Here is a 20,257-nt window from a genome sequence, read left to right on the forward strand (position 1 = left end):
CAGTGAAGGGTCATGACTCAGAACACCAAGTGAAAAGGAAAATTTTGTAGATTTTTGGGAACCTAAAAATATCAGGAAAGATCTAATAAGTTCTTTATTTGCTCAAATGTTTGATAATAGAAATAAAGGAAGCTAAAAGCAAAATCAAGATTATAAATATAAGATAAATAAGATGTTTTAAATAGAATCAAAATGAGAAAAAGGGAAAAGAGATTTTTACCTCCATGAAAGAGAATTGCCCTGAAATAAAAGAAAAAGTGACTCATCCTTCTGCTAGAAATGGAAGAGAATGAATTGGAAGAATGTCGATTGGCAAGTGCATTGGCTGAACATGGGTTCTACATGTAGTAGGTTGGATAAATAGATGAGCCCCCCATACCCCATGTATCAAAGGCTTACAGATGTCCCCACTCTCTTCTATGATATCCATCAGTCTGCCTCTTCTTTCCTGATGACCAGTGTTCTTGAGTTCTAGCTGCATGTTGAAATAATTTGTTTTTCATAGATAGTGTCAGTGTCTCTCTTATGCATTAGCTCAATCTCCAACCATAGTTCACAAAACATTACACTTGTACTGAATGAAGGAACCCTCCTTTCCTCACATAGTTACGTTCATTTCTTTATGATTAAATAATACGATGAATGACTATGTTCCTTGAACAACTGCAAGCAATCATAAAGCAAGGGCTGCAGATGCTTTTGCCCATGACACATCATAGCCAGTGTCATCTGAAGCCCTCTGTATAAGAACAGAGAACTTCTTCACTTGGCTGGAAAAAGCCTCATTCCACTCACTTGAGGCCACATCGTGAGTAATGTCTCTTGAGAATCCTTTTCATACTTTCATCTAATTAAGACTTTATTTCCAACTCTAAGGAAATTTACTAGATCTTTGCTTTTTCTTTTCCTTTCCTCAGTTTTACTCTTCAGTCCCCCCCAACTCCCAAACAAAACACAGAACTTACCAGCTTTTCACAGTGGCTTCTTTCAGTTTTCTTATGTGTCACTGATGACTCTTCTGGTGGGGAGGAATTTCAGATGACCTTGTCTCTTTCTCTACAGATGCTTAGATCTCACTGACAGAACACATACGTTTTCCCTAATTCTGCTGGGAGAAATGTTTAACAGTGGGAAAGTTTTCCTGCTTTTATTACTCCAACATGATTCTCATTTCAAATGTAAAATGCTTTCCTCCATATTCCATTGGGTTCTTAATAAGTGATTTCAAGTGCTGTCTCTGACAGTCATAAAGGTTATATGAGTTTTAAGCAAATCCCTTTTCTGGGCTTCAGTTTCCTCTTCTAAGTTGATGAAGGTTGGACTAGATGAATTCTGGAGTCTGTCTTTCAGCTCTAAATCATGTGATTTTGATGGTTTAGGAGTTGGTGACCTTCAAGGATGTGGTTGTGGACTTCACTGAGGAGGAGTGGTGCCTCTTGGACCATTCTCAGAAAAAGCTGTACATAGAGGTCATGCTGGAAAATATCCAGAATCTGCTGTCCCTGGGTAAGGACCATTTCCTTTCTTTTCTTGGTGTTAATTGCCAGGTCAAAATTTTTACAATCAGCAGAGAATTGATTCATACTCTGTCCCATCTCATCCTCAAAAACTGACATGACAGCACAATCTTCTGTATGCACTAACTCTCCATCTTCTTTGGTCTTGGCTTTCAGCATTAAGTTAAATAACTTACCATCATTCAGGTAGCTGGAGATAAAGATCTGGGGTCCTTTTCAGGGGAAGAAACTGGCGTTAAAATAAAAAAAAAACACTCCTACTTCAAAGAGAAATTTCACGTGGTATCAGGCCCAAAAGGAGTTCTTGGAAGAAATTAAAAAGTATTTAAAAATCAAATGATGGACTGAGGAAAAATTAGGGGAAAAAACAACAGCAGAACAGGAAATTAAGAAAATGATGACCAGAAAGTCAACTAACTAGAAAAACAGATCCAAAAACTTAAGAACCATAGTAACTTCTTAAAATGCAGAATTGGGTGAGATGAAGCTAATGACATTATAAGGTACCAAGAAAGACTGAACACTGAAGGAATGAAAAAGTAGAAGTAAATGTGGAAAGATTCATTACAAAAACAAATGATATGGAGATTAGATCAAGGAGACTCAAGTTAAGAGTTGTTATACTACCTGACAGGTATGATCCAATTAAGGGTCTAGATGAAATATTCCAAGACATTAAGAAAATTTGCCCCTGAAAGTGATAAAATGAAAATTTGCAGTAACATTAAAGCCAAGTTCTGAAGCTCCCAAATTAAGTAGGAAATACTAGAAGCAACAAGAAGAACAGGATGTAAATACTGTGGCGCTAGCATCAAGATAAGACAAGACCTCGCAGCTTCTACATTAAAAGACTATAGGGCTTGGGACATTATATTTCATAGAGCAAGGGAGCTGTGGTTGTGAACAAAAATAAGTCACTTAGCAAAGCTGAGTGTAATCCTGAATGAAAAAAATAGAATAATGAACTGAAAGATATTCAGGTATTTGTGAGAAAAAGAGCAGGATTTAATTGCAAATTGGACATGGATAATCCCGGAGAAATATAAGATAAAAATTAAAGACCAGTTATAAGGGACTTAATCAGGTCAACTTGTTTTCTTTTTATAAAGTTGGGTGTTATCAGTGACCTTGAGAATATCATCATTACTTGGGTAGTTGAAAAGAAAAGCTTAACCTGAGCTGTGTATTATGGGTTTATTCTAAAAAAATAATATTGGATAGGGAGAGTAAAATGGAGAAGTTATTACACACTTATATGTCCTGAAAGGAAGAAGTGATACAGAGGAAGCAGATGGGAGTGGAGGGCTGGTAGTGCTAGAACATTATTCTCAGGGGATTATCAGGAAAAAAAAAATACTTAGGTCATCTTGAGTTAGAAAAAGAAATTGAACTGGCCACAAATGAGCTTCCTAAGAATAAAGCAGCAGGACCAGATGGATTTGCAAGGGTATTCTACAAAACATGTAAAGATCAGCTGATTCCAGTATTAAATATATGATTGGGAAAAAAATAGATAAAGAAGGGGAACTTCCAAAGTCCTTTTATGAAACAAATATGATACTGATATTGAAATTAGGAAAAAAATAAAAAGAGAACATCATAGACCAATTTCATTAATGTCTATGGATGCCAAAATCCTAAATACAGTACTAGCTAGGAGATTACAACAACATATTGCAAAGATTATACATTGTGACCCATTGGGATTTCTACCAGGAATGTAGGGATGGAATAACCTAAGGAAAGTAATACACGTGATCTGTTAGATCAATAACAATAATCATATGACTCTACCAGTAGCCAAATTAAAAGCTTTTGGTACAGTAGAGTACTCATTTCTATTAAGAACACCTGAAAATATAGGGAAAATAGATTTTTCCTAAAATTGATTAAAAGCACTTCCCTCAAAACTGTCAGCAAGAGTTACTTGTAATGGGGAGAAGTTAGCAACCTTGCCAGTAAGACCGAACAGTCAACAGAAGTAGATGTTGTCACCAATATTATTCAATATTGTGTTGGAAAACCTAAAATATGAATAAGAGGAAGAAAAGGAATAGAAGCAATTGGACTAGGGAATGAGGTAATAAAAATATCTCTTTGTGGATGATTCGGTAATATCCATGGAAAATTGCAAAGACTCAACTAAAAAGTTTATTGAAACAAATATTTTAGCAAAGTAGGAGGATATAAGGTAAAGTTACATGAATCGCCAGCATGAAACAAAAGCAAAACTAATGATAATAGTAAAAAAGCTATCTGGCATGAGCTAAGAGATAGAAAGGTAGGTGAGTAGAACAGAATAACTTTGGGTTTGGAAAATGTTGTCAAGGTTTTGTGATAAGAATTCCTGATTTGGTGAAAAATGTGAGGAAAGCTGAGAAGTACTCTATCAGAAATTGGAAAGAGACTAATATACTCCATTTACCAAAATAATGTCCACATGGACATATGACCTAGATATACAGGAGACATCATAGGAAATTAAAAGAATGTGGTGGAACATATTACCAATCAGAATTATGGAGAGGTGAACAATTTATGCATAAAAAAGAGATAGCATGGTGAGGCACAAAATGAATGATTTTCTATTACCTTAAATAACAAAGGTTTTGGACAAATAAAAGCAGTGTAGGAAAAGCAGAAAATTTAGAGGGGGGGAATTATAGACAGTTTTTCAGATAAAGGTCTTATATCTCAAATATTTAAAGACTAGGTCAAATGTGAAAGAATATAAGTTATTCCCCAATCCTAAATGGTCAAAGACTAGGAACAGGCAGTTTCTGGTGAATAAATCAGAATCATACATGAAAATTGTTAAAATCATTACTTCTTATGGAAATGCTAATTAAAATTGTCTTGAGATATCATCTTATACCTGTCAGGCTACAATGGTAGAAGGGGAAAGGGACGAATGTTGGAGGAGATGTGGAAAATCTGGAACACTAAGTCACTGTTGATGGAGCTGTGACCTGATCCGTCAGGTTTCCAGAATAACCTGTATTATGCACAAATAATTAAATCATGCCTACCCCTTGGTCCTGTCATACTGTTTTTAGGTCTGCTTTGCAAGATGATTAAGGAAAACAGAAAACGAAATATTTTAAATATTTATAGTAGATGTCTTTTTGGCAGCAATGATTGTAAGTTGTGGGAATGCCCATGAATTGGTGAATGGCTTGAGAGGGATTGAGTTCAACCTGAGGTAAATGGACAGTAGCTCCAGCAGGGGTTGAGAATGGTCTCCTTAGAATACTATGGAAGTGTTCAGCGCAGCTCTCCAGGATCATGTCCTTATCACTAATTAATGTGGCTCCATTAGTACTGAGATACCCCCTAGGTGGATAGGTCTTTGGCTCACAAATAGCTTTCAGGGGCTGGGCCATCTCCACTTGTTCAGATCTGTATCTGGCCACTGGACCCAGAAGGCTCTGGAGGAGAAAATTAGGCTGCTGACTTGGCATAGCCTTCCCTCACTTATATCCAGTTCGGTTGTAAGTCATGGCATCACCTTCTGGAGAGCACAGGACAAACCACAACCACACAACCTCAGACCCAGTGTGGGCGGGGAGATGGTCCTGCTCGCTCACAATGAATGTGGATAGCAGTTTTTTCTCCTTAGGCCAATGACTCTGAGGTTCTTCCTATCAAAGTTTGATTTTTTTTTTTTATTAAGGGGCTATCCTTTGACCCACTTCTTAAAAAGGCTTAATCACTGAATGGGCATTGCCTCCATCAAAGTCAGAAATTGGAAAGACCTTAGCTTTAAAAGGCCAAGGTGTCACACTGCATCATGGGCCATTTCCCTTATCCTGATCTATATCTGACCACTGAACCCAGAGGGCTCTAGAGGAGAAAGTGAGTTGGTTACTTTGAACTGCTCCCTTTCACTTAAATTCAATTTAAATGCAAGTCATCACATCATCTTCCTGAAGTTCTGGTCCTCTTTGAGAATGAAGGGGATACCACACAGCCTTCAGGGCATCACAAAATGCTTTGGATTTGGTGGAGTTAAATATGGCTTTCTTCAGGGTGGATGAGGTAACCTACTCATCCCCCTGTTGAGTTCTCATTTTTTATTTAGTACCTTCTGAATTTCCCCATGATTTTCATGAAAACCAGTTCAAATATTGATAAGTGTTCTGCCCCAGATGAGTTAATATGATACTGTACAGGAAATCATTAAAAGGTGGCCACTCCTTTCCTGCTGGAATATTGAAAACCCTGTTTGAGCTCAGCCTTCTCTCCTAGTTAGCAACTAATTGCTCTCCCATGGAGTCACTCGCTGTTGACATTAATTCTTCTGGTCACTTGACTTGGGGCTGCTGCTTTTGTTGAATATGAATGTTTAGCCTCTGATGGGTCCAGCACTCTTTGGCCCATATCTCCTTTGTCACTCTTGCATCCAGTCTATCTCTTCTCCTTACAGTGACACGGTCTATTTAATGCCAGTGTTTGCTTGAAGGGTACGTCCATGAACTTTCATTGCCTTTAGAATGGTAATGAGAAGGTCCTGAGCTGCATAAATCTTCAGTAACCATTGCTATTACATATTTTGAGGTGTGCATATCATTTTCTGTCTATGTGTTTGATTGTTTTCTTCAGATGTAGAGACCAAGTTTGAAGTAGATGAGATGCCTAGAAAGGTGTGCCTATTTATGGAAGAATGTGACCTACAAAGATTCATGAGTGATGCTCCCTGGAACTTCAGTTTGAGAGAAATTCATGACTTTATTCTCAAAGTAGATAAAAACCCAAAGAGTGACTGTGACTTGGATGAAATTGGAAAGAGATTCAGACAGTCTTCTATCCTAAGTCACTGTAAGAAAATGACCTCAGAGAGTGACTGTCCTCCAGACATTGAATATAGGAAGTGCTTTATAGAACATGTAAAGTTTTTTCAGTCTGTGGAGAAGGCTGCTGGAATGCAAATGTGTCCCAGTAATCAGTGGGAGATGGCTGTGAGCTGGAGTTCAGACATCAATAAGCATCAGAAAATTGATACTGACGAAATGCTTTCTGTAAATAATGAAGGTGGGAAGGCCTTGAGTCAGAACTCTGAGCACATTATACAGCAGCAAATTCCTGTTAGAAAGGAATCTGTTGAATACAAAAAGCAGGAAGTTCAGAGAATCCACACTGGAGAGAAACTTAATGAGTGTCATCATTGTGGAAAAGCTTTCACACAGAGGTCCAGTTTTATTGTACATAAGAGAGGCCACAGTGGAGAGAAACCTTATGAATGTAATCAGTGTGGAAAGGCTTTCACACGAAGGGGGAGGCTTACTAAACATCAGAAAATCCATTGTGGAAAGAAGCCTTATGAATGTAATCAGTGTGGAAGTGCTTTCACACAAAGGTGCAATCTTACTACACATCAGAAAATGCACCGTGGAGAGAAGCTTTATGAATGTAATCAGTGTGGAAAGGCTTTTACACAAAGGTGCCATCTTACTACACATCAGAAAATCCACCGTGGAGACAAGCCTTATGAATGTAATCAGTGTGGAAAGGCTTTCAAACACAACTTCATTCTTGTTTTACATCAGAGAATTCACACTGGAGAGAAACCTTATGAATGCAATGAATGTGGAAAGACTTTCACGTATAGCTCCAGTCTTGCTGCACATCAGAAAATCCACCGTGGCGAGAAGCCTTATGAATGTAATCAGTGTGGAAAGGCTTTCACCCTAAGGGGCAATCTTACTACACATCAGAAAATCCACCGTGGAGAGAAGCCTTATGAATGTATTCAGTGTGGAAAAGCTTTCACACAAAGGTGCCATCTTACTAAACATCAGAAAATCCACTGTAGGGAGAAACCTTACGAATGTAATCAGTGTGGAAAGGCTTTCACACAAAGGTCCGATCTTACGACACATCAGATAATCCACCGTGGAGAGAAGCCTTATGAATGTAATCAGTGTGGAAAGGCTTTCACACACAACTCCATTCTTGTTTTACATCAGAGAATCCACCGTGGAGAGAAACCCTATGAATGCAATGAATGTGGAAAGACTTTCACATACAGCTCCAGTCTTGCTGCACATCAGAAAATCCACCGTGGAGAGAAGCCTTATGAATGTAATCAGTGTGGAAAGGCTTTCACACAAAGGTCCAATCTTACTACACATCAGAAAATCCACTGTGGAGAGAAACCATATGAATGCAATGAATGTGGAAAGACTTTCAGATGCAGCTACAGTCTTGCTGCACATGAGAATATCCACACTGGAGAGAAACTCTATGAATGCAATGAATGTGGAAAGAATTTCACGTACAGCTCCAGTCTTGCTGCTCATCAGAAAATCCACCGTGGAGAGAAGCTTTATGAATGTCATCAGTGTGGAAAGGCTTTCACACAAAGGTGCAATCTTACTACACATCAGAAAATCCACCGTGGAGAGAGGCCTTATGAATGTAATCAGTGTGGAAAGGCTTTCACACACAGGTGCAATGTTACTAAACATCAGAAAATCCACAGTAGGGAGAAGCCTTATGAATGTAATCAGTGTGGAAAGGCTTTCACACAAAGGTACAATCTTACCACACATCAGAAAATCCACCGTGGAGAGAAGCCTTATGAATGTTATCAGTGTGGAAAGGCTTTCACACATAGGTCCAATCTTACTAAACATCAGAAAATCCACAGTAGGGGGAAGCCTTATGAATGTAATCAATGTGGAAAGGCTTTCACACAAAGGTCCGATCTTACTACACATCAGAAAATCCACCGTGGAGAGAAATCCTATGAATGCAATGAATGTGGAAAGACTTTCACACACAGCTACAGTCTTGCTGTTCATCAGAGAATCCATACTGGAGAGAAACCCTATGAATGCAATGAATGTGGAAAGGCTTTCACACATAGCTCCCATCTTGCTGCACATCAGAGACTCCACAGTGGAGAGAGGCCTTATGAATGTAAACAGTGTGGAAAAACTTTCAAACACAGGGGCAATCTTGCTGTACATCAGAAAATCCACACTAGGGAGAAGCCTTAGGAATGTAATGAGTGTGGAAAGGCCTTCACAAAATGGGCAGTCTTGCTAAACAGCAGAAAATCCACCATGCAGGGAAGCCTTATGAATGTAATCAGTGTGGGTAAGCTTTCACACACAACTCCATTCTTGCACATCAGAGAATCCACACTGAAGAGAAACCCTATGAATGCAATCAGTGTGGAAAGGCTTTCACATAGATCTCCAAGCTGGAGGGTCTGAGAGGTGGAGAATCTTGTGAGTGAAACCTCCAGGAGCCTAGTGTCACCAGTCTGAAGAGTACATGTAGAGGAGAAAGGTGTGAGAAGGCAGGTAAGTTAGCAGAGGGCTAAATTAGGCAGAGTGTTGGATGCCAAGCAGAGCATTTTGTATATGCTCCTGGAAGCAATAGGGAGCCACTGGAGTTTATGGAGTGGGAGATGGGGCTGACATGGTCAGACCTGCACATTAGGGAAATGACTTTGAGGCTGGACTAGAATAAGGAAAGATATGAGGCAGGCTTGTCAACCCAGATGTTGATACTTTCCTGATAACTATGAATTGTGATTTGGTCTGTTTATATTGTATATGTTGGTAATTAGTTTGTACTTGCTCAGAAGTTCATGTTGCTACCTTTTCCTCCTGAACTAAGTGAATGATATTTGTATGTTGGATTAAACTAAGATTGTTAACCCCTTAACTTGACTTTCCTTAGTAAAGCAGTTCAAAAGAACCTATGCTGGCAGCTCGTGTATGCTGGTATTGTTGGGTGTTACACCCTAGAACAGCGGCTAGCCAAATTGTTTTTACAGCGCCTTCATGGAGGCAAGATGGAGCTTATACATGGAAAGTTTGTGGGAGTGATTGAGGGGTGGTCAAGTAGTCTGAGGTGACTAGAGGAGGGGTTTAGGGAGGGTCTTGAGGAGTCTAAGGAGGATCTTGATGGGAGTGGGCCAACTAGAGGTCAAGACTCCAAGAAACAAGAGAGTGGGATTTTGTTGGGATCAAGGGTGGGAAGCAGCTGGAGAAAAGAGGGCTAGGCTAGGTAGAGATTTAGGCCTAGCAATAAGGAAAGGCTTATTGCTTCAGGGGAAGACCAGATGAAGTGGGAAGATTCAAGGAGAGTTCAAGGGGGTTCCCATAGACAGTACCTTGTCAAGGATATTCAGTTCAGTCCCTTTAGAACCTTCTGGTATTATGGTCCTCTTCCTGAAGAAGAGATAGGGACCATCAACCAGGACCATAAAGCCCATGACTTGCACCAATGACCATTATGAAATTCAGCCTTTGGGTTCATACATTTATTCATCAGTAAATTTGGGGGCTTTTAGGTGGTACACTGGTTAATGCACCTGCCCTGGAGTCAGGAACACTCAGTGTTCCTGAATTCAAATCTGGCTTCAGACACCTACTAGTTGTGTGTCCCTGGGCCAATCACTTCACCCTGTTTAGGGACAGTTTCCTCAGTTGGAGAAGGAACGGGCAAACCCCTCAAATATCTCTTCCAGGAAAACCCTAAATGGGGCCATGAAGAGTCTGACATGACTAAAACATCTGAAGAACAGCAAGAACATTTAATCACCTGCAGTGTATGAATAGTGGCCAGTGGTGGAGAAAGTGCAGGAGCCCAAACCTAGGGGAAGCCTGGGTCAGCACTCATGGAGCTCAAAAGACAGAAGCAGCTTCTCTATGACTGAGGCACAGGCTTGAGGACCCTGAGTCTTTGGCCGTGACCTGAATCCAAGCCATTTTGCTCATCAGGGCATCTGTGCATGTGCCAAAGGTCCTTGTCCCAGCCTCGATCAGCTGACTGTGATGTCCTGTGAGAAGGGAGTTCAGACCGGTGGGGAAAGATTTTGTGTCCTGAGGCTTGTTGCCTGTATTAGTTTGTTTTATGTCAGGTACACTATATGCCATTAGCATTGTCTGGATTTTGTGTTCTAGCCACTGACCTTTTTTCTTGTGTATGATTTGATTAGCCAAAGCAAGCAGGGGGTTAAAGGAGTGTCACACTTTGTGTGTAAAGTCTTGAAGCTTCAGATGATATGGTGTCCTTCTTGGGTTCCTAATTCTGGCCCGGTAGGGAATCTAAAGAAAAATCTATAGAGAAGGGATGTTTTAAATAGAATAAAAATGACAAAAAGGGAAAAGAGATTTTTACCTCCGTGAAAGAGAAATAAAATGCTCTAAAATAAATACTGAAACAGGGATTCATCCTTCTGCTAGAAATGTTAGAACGTGAAATGAAAGAGCATCGAATGCCCAGTGCACTGACTGAACATGTGTTCTACATGTCACAGTTTGGATAAATAGATGAGCCCACCCAAGTATCAAAGACTTTACAGATGTCCCCACTCTCTTCTATGATATCCAGCAGTCTGTCTCTTCATTCCTGATCACCTATGTTCTTGAGTCACTGTGTCTCTTATGCATTATCTCAATCCTCGCCCCCAGCTCATAAAACATTAGATTTGTACTGAATCAAGGAACCCTCCTTTCCTCACATAAGTTACTTTCATTTTTCTATGCTTAAGTAACACAATGAATGGCTATATTCCTTGAGCAAGTGCAAGCAATCATAAAGCAAGGACCCCAGATGCTTTTGCACATGACACATCATAGCTAGAGTCATCTGAACACCTCAGTATAAGAATAGAGAATTCTTCTTCCCTTGGCTGGAAACTGCCTCATTCCACTTAGCTGAGGCCACATTGTGAATGATGTCTCTTTAGAATCCTTTTCATACTTTCATCTAATTAAGACTTTATTTCCAACTCTAAGGAAATCTACTAGATCTTTCCTTTTCTTTGATCTTTCCTCAGTATCACTGTTCAATCCCCTCAAACCCCCAAAGAATACACAGTACTTACCAGCTTTTCACAATGTCTTCTTTCAGTTTTCTCAGTATGTCACTAATGACTCTTCTGGTGGGGAGGAATTTCAGATGTCCTTGTCTCTTTCTCCATAGATGCTTAGATCTAACTGACAGGACACATACGGTTTCCCTAATTCTATTGGGAGAAACATTTAATAATAGGTCGTTATTCCAGCTTTTATTATTCCAACATTATTGTCACTTCAAATATAAAATGCTTTTCTCCATATTCCACTGGACTCTTAATGACTGATTTCAAGTGCTGGCTATGGTACTCATAAAGCTTATATGAGCTTTAGGCAAATCCCTTCTCTGTGCCTCAGTTTCCTCTTCTAAGTTGGTGAAGTTCGACCAGATGAATTCTGGCGTCTCTCTTTCAGCTCTAAATCATGTGATTTTGATGGTTTAGGAGTTGGTGACCTTCAAGGATGTGGTAGTGAACTTCACTGAGGAGGAGTGGTGCCTCTTGGACCATTCTCAGAAAGAGCTGTACAAGGAGGTCATGCTAGAAAATATCCAGAATTTGCTGTCCCTGGGTAAGGACCATTTCCTTTCTTTTTTTGGTGGTCAATCAGCAGAGAATTGATTCATACTGTGTGCTATCTCAGCCTCAGAAGCTGATGTGACAGCACATTCTTCTGTGTGCACCAACTCTCCATCCACTTTGGTCTTGGCTTTCAGCATTTTCAAGTGAAATAACTTACCATCATTCAGGTGGCTGGCGATAAAGATCTGGAGTCCTTTTCAGAGGCAGAGACTGGAGTTTCAAATGGTCACTGGCCCAAAAAGAGTTCTTTGAAGAACTTAAAAAGGATTTCAAAACTCAAATGAGGGACTGAGGAAAAATTAGGGGGAAAAACAACAGCAGAACAGGAAATCAAGGAAATTATGAAAAGCAAATCAACTATTTAGAAAAACAGATTCAAAACCTTAAGCAGGAAAATAACTTCTTAATATATAGAATTGGGTGAGATGAAGCTAATGATGTTATAAGACACCAAGAAATGCTAAACACTAAAAGAATAAAAAGTGGAAGTGAATGTGAAAAGAATCATTAGAGAAACAAATGATAAGGAGAACAGATCAAAGAGACACAAGTTAAGAATTGTTACACTACCTGAAAGGTATGATCGAATTAAGGGTCTAGATACAATATTTCAAGACATATTAAGGAAAATTGCCCCTGAAAGTGATAACAAAATGAAAACTTACAGTAACAGGATGTAAATACTGTGGGGCTACAATCAGATGACACAAGACCTAGCAGCTTCTACATTAAAAGACTATAGGGCTTGGGACATTATATCTCATAGAGCAAGGGCGCTGCAGTTGTGAACCAAAATAAGTCACTCAGCAAAGCTTAGTCTGATCTGGAATGAAAAGAAAGAACAAGTGATGGACATTCAGATATTTATGAGAAAAAGAGCAGAGCTTGCTGGCAAATTGAACATGGATGATGCAGGAGAAATAGAAGGTAAACATTATAGAGCAGTTATAAGGGGCTCAGTGAGGTCAAACTGTTTACTTTTTATACATGAAGATGTTATCAGTACCCTTAAGAATGTCATTATTACTTGGGTAGTTTGAAAGAAAAGCTTAAGCTGAGTTGAGTATGATGGGATGATTCTACAAAAATAAAATTGGGTAGGGAGAGGTAAAATGGAGATGTTATTACACACTAACAAGTCCTGAAAGGAAGAAGTGAGACAGAGTAAGCAGATGGGAGTGGAGGGCAGGTAGTGGTGGAACATTATTCTCATGGGAGTATCAGAAAAAACAATAGAATACTGAAATCATCTCTTAGAAGAAGAAATTGAACTGGCCTGAAAGAGCTTCCTAAGAATAAAGCAACAGGATCAGGGGGATTTGTAAGGGAATTCTACCAAACATGCAAAGGTCAGCTAATTCCATTATTAAATAAATGATTTGGAAAAATAGATGAAGAAGGGGAACTGCCAAAGTCCTTTTATGAAGCAAATAGAATACTGATACTGAAATTAGGAAAAATACAAAAGAGAACATCATAGACCAATTTCATGAATGTCTCTGGTTGCCAAAATCCTAAATAAATAAAATACTAGCTAGGAGATTACAACAATATATTGCAAAGATTGTACATTGTGACCAATTGGGATGTATACCGGGTATGCAGGGATGGTTTAGCCTAAGGAAAATTATACACATGATCTATTAGATCAATAACAAAAATAACAAAAGTCATATGACTATATGAGTAGCTGAAGAATAAGCTTTTCATTAAGTAGAATACTCATTTCTATTAAGAACATCTGAAAATTTAGGGACAGTGTTTTTTTCCTTAAATTGATGAAAAGCCCTTTCCTAAAACCTGTCAGCAAGAGTTACTTGTAATGGGGAGAAGTTAGCAAACTTCCCAGTAAGATGTGGAATATGTGGCCTTGAGGCCACACGTGGCCCTGGATCTTGGTCCTCCAGTGTGGCCTTTTCACTGAATCCAAACATCACAAAAGAAATCCCCTTAATGAAAGCATTTCTGATGTAAAACTTGAACTCTGTCAAAAGGCAGCACCCAAGGACCTAGAAGGCCACATGTGGTCTCAAGGCCACAGGTTCCCCACCCATGCTTTAGATAGAATAAATTCCTGGGGTAAAACCAGCCATAACAAACCCAGCAACTACATGAATGGAAATAAAAATTTTAAAAATATTGTGCGAATCAAAGGAGATTTAAATAATCGAAGAGGTATCAGTTGTTCATGGGGAGGCAGGGTCAATACACTAAGAATGACATTATTACCTAAACTTATTTATACATTCAATGCCATTCCAATGTAATCACCAAAGCCTTCTTTTACTGAATTAGAAAAAAGTAATAACAAGATTCATTTGGAAGACCAAAAGGTGAAGAATATGAAAGGAACTAAGGAAAAATAATGTAAAAGAAAGAGGTTTTGCAAAACCTGATAGTAAACTGTAGTATAAGGTAGTCATTATCAAAATTGTTTGGTACTGGCCAAGAAACAGAAAAGTAGATTAGTGAAACAGGGTAGACATACAATTTACAGCAGTAGATAGCGTAACCATCTATTTGAGAAGCGTAACGGCTGTAGATTTTGGGGTAAGAATTCATTATTTGAGGACAATTGTTAGGTCAGCTGGGAAGATGTGTGGCAGAAAATTTGGCATATTTTAACATCTTACAGTTTTTAAAGATAAGGTCAAAATGCTTACATGACCTAGATTTAAGGAGAGATAGTTATTACAATAAAATTTGAAGATCATGGAACATGGTACTTAATAGACTTATGGACAGGTGAGCAATTTATGAATAAACAGGAGACATGGAAGAAAATGAGGTATGACATGGATAATTTTGATTACATTAAATTAAAAATGTTTTTTTGTTTTTTACAAATAAAAGCAATGTACATAAGATAAGAAGGAAAATAGAAAATTGATGGGAAGGGGTGATTTCCTTTGCAATTTCTCAGATAAAGTTCTCTGGTCTCAAATATACAAAATATACAAAGATCTTTGTAAAATCTATGAGAATTTGAGTCATTCTATAATTGAGAAATGGTCAAAGTATATGGACAGGTAGTTTTCCAGTGTAGAAATCCAAACAATTCAGAGTCATGAAAAAAATAATCTAATGCTTTATTGAGTAGAGAATTGCAAATTAAAACAATCTTGAGATATCATTTTACACCTATCAGATTGGTTAAAATGCTTGAAAGGGAATGAGACAAATGTTGGAGGGGATGTGGACAAATTGAGTTACTAATTCATTGTTGGTGGAATTGTGAACTAATCCACCCATTTTAGAGAGCAATTGGGAATTATGCCCATAGATTTACTAAACTACCAATACCTCTTCACTCAGCTATACTACCAGTAGGTGTATATCCAAAGATGATTAGGGGAAAAGGCAAAAAACCTATGTATTCTAAAGTATTTATGGCAACCCTTTTTATGGTGGCAAAAAACCGGATACCCTTCAATTAAGAAATGACTGAACAAGTTGGGATCCATGATTATGATGAAGTGCTGCTGAGAATGATGGAATTGATGATATTAGAAAAAAAATGGAGAAGCTTGCACAAAATAATGAGGAGGGTAAGGAGCAGCACCAAGACAAGGTTGTATTCAGTAACAGCAATTATTTTTTATTTCTATGGATTTCTTTATTTTTGAAAGGTTGAAGGCAGGGCAAGGTCACACAGCTAGTGAGTGTGTCAAGTGAGTAAGGGCAAATTGGAACTCAGGTCCTCCTGACGCCAGGGTTGATGCTGTACTCATTGCTCCACCTAGCTGCCCCAGCAGAATATTTTTAACCACAAAGTTGAGTTGAATAAGCCATTTTTACTATTATAAACACCCTAAAATAGAAAGGACATATGAGGGAACATGCTTTCAGGCTCTAGAGGAACAATGGATACATAGACGTATTAGAAGAAGGAAAGGAGAAAATTGGAGGGGAAATTATAGACAGTGTCTCAGGCGAAGGTCAAATGTGAAAGAATATAAGTCAGTCCCCAACCCTAAATAGTCGAAGTTCAGGAACAGGCATTTTCTGATGAATAAATCAAAATCACATAAGAAAATTCTTAAAATCATTACTTCTTACAGAAGTGCTAATTAGGGGCACCTGGGTGCCACAGTGAGTAGAACACTAGCCCTGGAGTCAGGAGGGCCTGAGTTCAAATCCAGCTTTAGACACTTGACACATGTACTAGGTGTGTGACCTTGGGCAAGTCACTTAACCCCAATTTCCCTGCCAAAAAACAAAGAAAAATGCTAATTAAAACTACCTTGAGATATCATCTTATATTTGTCAGGCTACAATGATAGAAGGGGAAAGGGACAAATGTTTCAGGGGATATGGAAAATCTGGGACACATTCACTTTTGGTGAAACTGTGACCTGATCCATCAGTTTTGCCCAGCAACCTGTATTATGCCCAAAGAATTAAGAGGTGTTTGCCCCTTGATCCTGTCACACAATTCTTAGGTCTGCTCTGCAAGATGATTAAGGAAAACAGAAAAAAAGTTTGGAAAATATAGTAGACCTCTTTTTGTTAGCAATGGTTTTAAATTGTGGGGATGCCCATGAATTGGTGAATGGCTTGAGAGGGATTGAGTATAACCTGAGGTAAATGGACAGTAGCTTCAGCAGTGGTTGAGAATGCTCTCCTGAAAATACTATGGAAGTGTTCAGCCCAGCTCTCCAGGATCATGTCCTTATCACTAATCAATGTGGCTCCTTTAGCACTGAGATGCCCCCTAGGTGGATAGGTCTTTCTCTCATAAATAGCCTTCAGGGGCCAGGCCATCTCCAGTTGTTCAGATCTGTATCTGGCCCCATGACCCAGAGGGCTCTGGAGGAGAAAATTGTGCTGGTGACTTGGCATAGCCTTCCCTCACTTATATCCAGTTCAGTCTTAAGTCATGGCATCATCTTACCGATGTCATGGTCCTCCTGTAGAGCAAAGGAGAATCCACAACCACACAACCTCAAACCGAATGTGGGGTGGGGGGGTTGGTCCTTTTAAGACCTTTGACCCAGGTCTTAAAAAAGCCTGATCTCTGAAATGGCATTGCCTCAGTCAAAGTGAGAAGTTGGAACAACCTTAGCTTTAAAAGGCTAAGGTGTCCCACTGTATCCTGAGCCATCTCCAGTTATTCTGATCTATGTCTGACCACTGAACCCAGAGGGCTCTAGAGGAGAAAGTGACGTTGGTGACATTGCACACCCTTTTTTTCACTTAAATCCAATTTAAATACAAGTCATGACATCATCTTCCTGAACTCCTGGTCCTCTTTGAGAATGAAGGAGAAACCACACAGCCTTTGGGATGGTGATGAGAAAGTCATGAGCTGCACAAATCTTCAATAACCATTGCTATTACATACTTTGATGTGTGCGTATCATTTTCTGTCTATATGTTTGATTGTTTTCTTGAGATGGAGGGACCAAGTGTGAAGCTAATGAAATAACTAGAAAGCTGGGAATTTTTGTGGAAGAACATGATTTGAAAAGATTTTTGAGTGATGCTCTCTGGGACTTCAGTTTGAGAGAAATCTATGACTTTATTGTGAAGATAGATAACAACCCAAAGAGTGACTGTGACTTGGATGAAATTGGAAAGAGATTCAGACAGTCTTCTATCCTAAATCACTGTAAGAAAATGACCTCAGGGAATGACTGTCCTGCAGACATTGAATATAGGAAATGCTTTATGGAACAGGGAAAGCTTTTTCAGTCCTTGGAGAAGGCTCCTGGAATGCAAATGTGTCCCAGTAATCAGAGGGAGATGGCTGTGAGCTGGAGCTCAGACATCAGTAAACATCAGCAAAGTGATACTGGAGAAATGCTTTGTGTAAGTAATAAAGGTGGAAAGGCCTTGAGTCAGAAGGCTGAGCACATTACTCATCAGCAAATTCCCAATAGAATGGAATCTGATGAATATAATAAGTGGGAAGCTCAGAGAATCCACACTGGAGAGAAACTTAATGAGTGTCATCAGTGTGTAAAAGCTTTCACAGAGAGGGCCAGACTTACTGCACATCAGAGAGTCCACAGTGGAGAGAAACCTTATGAATGTAATCACTGTGGAAAGGCCTTCAGAATGAGCTCCAATCATCGTAAACATCAGAGAATCCATACTGGAGAGAAACCTTACAAATGTAATCATTGTGGAAAGGCTTTCACGCAGAGATGTGGTCTTATTGCACATCAGATAATTCACACTGGAGAGAAACCTTGTGTATGTAATTAATGTGGAAAGGCTTTAAAAAAAGGGGCAATCATGCTGCACGTCAGAAAATCCACACTAGGGAGAAGCCTTATGGATGTGATCGGTGTAGAAGGGCTTTCACAGAAAGCTCCCATCTTGCTGCGCATCAGAGAATCCACACTAGGGAGAAGACTTATGAATGTAATCAGTGTGAAAAGGCTTTTACACACAGGTGATATCTTACTGCACATCAGAGAGTCCACTGTGGAGAGAAGCCTTATGAAATTAATCAATGTGGAAAGACTTTCACACACAGATCCAGTCTTATTACACATCAGAGAGTCCACAGTGGAGAGAAACCTTATGAATGTAATCAGTGTGGAAAGGCTTTCAGAATGAGCGGCAATCGTCGTAAACATCAGAAAATCCATACTGGAGAGAAACCCTATGAATGCAATGAATGTGGAAAGGCTTTCACAGACAGCTACAATCTTGGTAGACATCAGAAGGGTATTGGCAGTTTAATAACTCTTTGGGTATAACTCCTGGTTGCTCTCCAAAATGGGTGGATCAGTTCACAATTCCACCAACAATGAATTGGTATCTCAATTTTTCCACATCCTTTACAACATTTGTCTTATTCCCTTTCAATAATTTTAACCAGATAGTTATAAAATGATATCAAACCTGTTTTAATTTGCATTTCTCTACCCAATAATGCTTTAGAGTATTTTTTCACATGACAATAGATTGTTTGGATTTCTCCTTTGGAAAATTGCCTGTCCATATCCTTTGACCATTTCTCAATTGGAGAATGAATCAATATTCTTATACATTTTACAAAGGTCTTTGCATATTTTGTATATTTCAGACATGAGAACTTTATCTGAGAAATTGGAAAGAAAATCAGCACCACCCGCCTCGATTTTGTACTTTCCTTCTGATCTTGGGAACATTGCTTTTATTTGTAAAAAAAAAATTTTCATTTAATGTAATCAAAATTATCCACATCACACCACATTCTCTTCCATGTCTCTTGTTTATTCATGAACTGCTCACCTGTCCAAAAGTCTAATAAGTACCATGTTCTATGATATTCATATTTTCTTCTAGTATCTCTCCTTAGATATAACTTATTTTTGACCTTATCTTTATAAACTGTAAAGTGCTGTTCTATGCTCAATTTCTGCCACATTTCTTTCCAGGTGTCCCAACAATTTTCCCAAATAATGAATTCTTATCCCAAGATCTTAAGTCTTTACACTTCTTAAATAGATGGTCACTATTTATTTGCTGCTGTAAATTGTACGTCTACTCTGTTCCACTGATCTCCTTTTCTATTTCTTAGACAACACCAAACAGGTTGGATAATTACTACATTATAATACAGTTTAAGACGAGATTCCACAAGACCTCTTTCCTTATGTTTCATTAGTTCCTTTCATATTCTTGACATTTTGTTCTTCCAAATAAATCTTATCATTTTTGTTCTAATTCAAGAAAATACGATTTGGTAAGTTCGTTGGGATAGCATTCAAGGTGGAAATAAGTTTAGATAATATTGTCATTCTTGTTGTATTGACCCTGCCTACCCATGAACAAATCATATCTCTCCAATTATTTAAATCTGCTCTGATTTGTATAGAATATATATGTTTTTAATTTCCATTCATGAAGTTACTGGGTTTCTTCTGGCAGGTGTACGCTGAGGAATGTATTCTGTCTAGAGCATGGGTGGGGAACCTGTGGCATCCAGGCCACATTTGGCCTTCTGAGACCTTGGGTGCTGCTTTTGATTGAGTCCAAGTTTTACATTACAAATCCTTTTATAAAAGGGATTTGTTATGTGATGTTTGGATTCAGTGAAAGGGTTACACTTGAGGACCCAGCTCTAGGGTCACACGTGGTCTCAAGGCCATGTGTTCCCCATACCTTGTCTCAAATACAGTACCTCTTACTATCTCTTCTTGCAGGGTTTTCTTGGTGATATATGGCAGGGCTGTCCAACCTTAGGTTTTTATTGAAACAACAGACAATATGTTTTGATTTGCCATTTTAGTGAGACCTCCGTGGTGGCTTGGCTTCCTTTACTAAAGCATTGATATAAATTTCTCTGCTGGTATAGGACCGCATAAATCACACTGTGGGCCACATGTGGCCCATGGGCCACTTT

General features: G+C 38.9%; 2 protein-coding genes across 2 annotated transcripts in view; both read left to right on the forward strand.

Moving 5' to 3' along the window:
* The window catches only part of LOC118837753 (zinc finger protein 665-like), a 22,463-nt gene extending 13,271 nt beyond the window's left edge, over positions 1 to 9,192 (forward strand). The window contains exons 4-5 of the mRNA XM_036744831.1: positions 1,380 to 1,506; positions 6,120 to 9,192. Of these exons, the coding sequence (XP_036600726.1) occupies positions 1,380 to 1,506; positions 6,120 to 8,518 (2,526 nt within the window). The 3' untranslated portion in view covers positions 8,519 to 9,192. The remainder of the gene's footprint in view (positions 1 to 1,379; positions 1,507 to 6,119) is intronic.
* LOC118836174 (zinc finger protein 184-like) lies at positions 8,551 to 18,320 on the forward strand. Its single transcript, XM_036743534.1, has 5 exons — positions 8,551 to 8,618; positions 9,278 to 9,344; positions 11,779 to 11,905; positions 17,312 to 17,929; positions 18,136 to 18,320. Exons 1-5 carry the CDS (start codon positions 8,551 to 8,553, stop codon positions 18,318 to 18,320), a joined length of 1,065 nt encoding a protein of 354 aa, XP_036599429.1.
* Positions 18,321 to 20,257: the final 1,937 nt, after the last annotated feature.

Source organism: Trichosurus vulpecula, chromosome 2, assembly GCF_011100635.1.
Source record: "Trichosurus vulpecula isolate mTriVul1 chromosome 2, mTriVul1.pri, whole genome shotgun sequence".
Classification (NCBI taxonomy): domain Eukaryota; kingdom Metazoa; phylum Chordata; class Mammalia; order Diprotodontia; family Phalangeridae; genus Trichosurus; species Trichosurus vulpecula.

What these genes read in the sequence shown, in the direction of transcription:
- LOC118836174 (XM_036743534.1), top strand. Translation starts at nt 8,551, where the DNA reads ATGGGCAGTCTTGCTAAACAGCAGAAAATCCACCATGCAGGGAAGCCT. An exon ending in TATGAATGTAATCAGTGTGG is followed by an intron (nt 8,619 to 9,277) that starts GTAAGCTTTCAC and finishes GTTACACCCTAG; the next exon opens with AACAGCGGCTAGCCAAATTG. An exon ending in TGCACATCAGAGAGTCCACA is followed by an intron (nt 17,930 to 18,135) that starts GTGGAGAGAAAC and finishes TAATGTGGAAAG; the next exon opens with GCTTTAAAAAAAGGGGCAAT.